This window comes from Penaeus monodon, chromosome 28, assembly GCF_015228065.2.
Source record: "Penaeus monodon isolate SGIC_2016 chromosome 28, NSTDA_Pmon_1, whole genome shotgun sequence".
NCBI classification, from domain to species: Eukaryota; Metazoa; Arthropoda; class Malacostraca; order Decapoda; family Penaeidae; genus Penaeus; species Penaeus monodon.
Genome location: NC_051413.1, coordinates 39,227,843 through 39,229,277, shown reverse-complemented (window position 1 = coordinate 39,229,277; position 1,435 = coordinate 39,227,843). Strand labels below are relative to the sequence as shown.

Genomic DNA, 1,435 nt, shown 5'->3' with positions numbered 1-1,435 from the left:
GAGCAGATAGCAAAACAAGATAGCCCTCTAGAGTTACCTGTGTGCGGGGCAGGTGCATGCGGCCCTTTAGCAGCTTTCGGACGTAGAGCGGAACAAGCGCCGCTATAATTGTTATCACCGCCATCGTCACCAGCGCCGCTGCCTTGTTTCCCCCCGTGCCCAGCATTGTCTCAGCTTCTTCTCGTCACGGCTAATAAATGACATGACAGCAGGTTTCAGAGTACGAAACATATTGGTTTATTTAACATGATGGGATTTTTTTATAGTGTACATTACTCAAGACTGTCCCCTTATTGCAGCCTTCTTCTATATCAACAACTGAAATAAAGAAATAAATGTACTAACCTTCCACCAAATTCAAAGTATATCAGTGTCAGATTAATTCATTGTAATCACTTGTGAAAGAAACACAGACCCCACACGTGGACGATCCCTCTCAACAATAAGCCGTATTTGCCTCTAATAAGTGGAGTTTCCTGTTGGCTTTCACGCCGTGTCCGGTGTCTATGCTTACAGCCGATAGACTGTCATGGATACGTGCCGATACCCTCATCAGCTCCCTGCCCTCCCCCCTTCTTCATCCCCCGAGCTTAAATTACGAGGAGCCGGCCAATAATCTCCTTCTCTATCGTCCTTATCAGGTTTAAGCATCGTAGATACTTTCTGATTCGCTGCCGAGTATTTATCATGACTTGGAGAACATTGACTGCCGTGCATGTGACATGTGCCGACCCGCGCGAGTACCGAGATGGGTACGCCAGTGCAGTTTAGTGATGCATTGCTTTTAATTAAGTCCTTAAGGGCAGTGGTTATTGTGTTCGATGCTGTTTTTACTGCTCGTTGCTTCAGTTGTTGGGATTTACGAACTTATCCGATGTTCACTCGTTTGTTAAAGTGTCGAGTACCAGCCTGGGAGGCGTGAGCAAAATCCAGTTTCTGAATAGGAAATCGCCTGTTAAAGGTACTTAGGGTTGAGGTTCGCTTGCTTTATCAAGGGCACGACGAGTTTCCTGGTGGCTTTCTGGTGTCGCCGTGTATCTGACCACGTCCGTGTTGCAAGGCATTCACCTTTGCTCGTCTGTCCGTATATCTGCTGCCTATCTCTCTCACCCTGTTATAGAAAAAATATACTTTATGAACAAGATTTTATGATCAGGAAGGACTCGAGTAAGCCTCCCATTAGCGTATGATCCGAATCCCTTGAATCGTGAATCCCATGTGAGATATTACCCCTCGCAGTTCACGTCTGAATGCCAGTTGCAACACGAGCCGTATTTCCTTGCAAGGCAACAGTACTTTGAGGCGTGTTTGGCCTATCTGGGAGTCAATTTAAAGAAGTTTAGCCGAACTTTACTTCTCTCCGTTAGGGTCTGGGCTCGGGGCAGTTCCGGATATCATTAATTAGAGTACTTTCATCGATGACATTGTCGGGAAT

At 46.2% G+C, this 1,435-nt stretch overlaps 1 protein-coding gene across 2 annotated transcripts in view; it reads right to left on the bottom strand.

The window, feature by feature from the left end:
* LOC119591588 (zinc transporter ZIP1-like) overlaps positions 1-540 on the bottom strand; it is a 2,688-nt gene extending 2,148 nt beyond the window's left edge. The window contains exons 1-2 of one of the 2 annotated variants that reach the window (XM_037940348.1): positions 416-540; positions 38-190 (exon numbers count right to left, since the gene is read on the bottom strand). In XM_037940348.1, the coding sequence (XP_037796276.1) occupies positions 38-166 (129 nt within the window). In that variant the 5' untranslated portion in view covers positions 167-190; positions 416-540. Of the gene's footprint in view, positions 1-37; positions 191-345 lie in introns of both variants that reach the window. The other variant, XM_037940347.1, reaches the window with a different exon arrangement.
* Between the last annotated feature and the right edge of the window lie 895 nt (positions 541-1,435).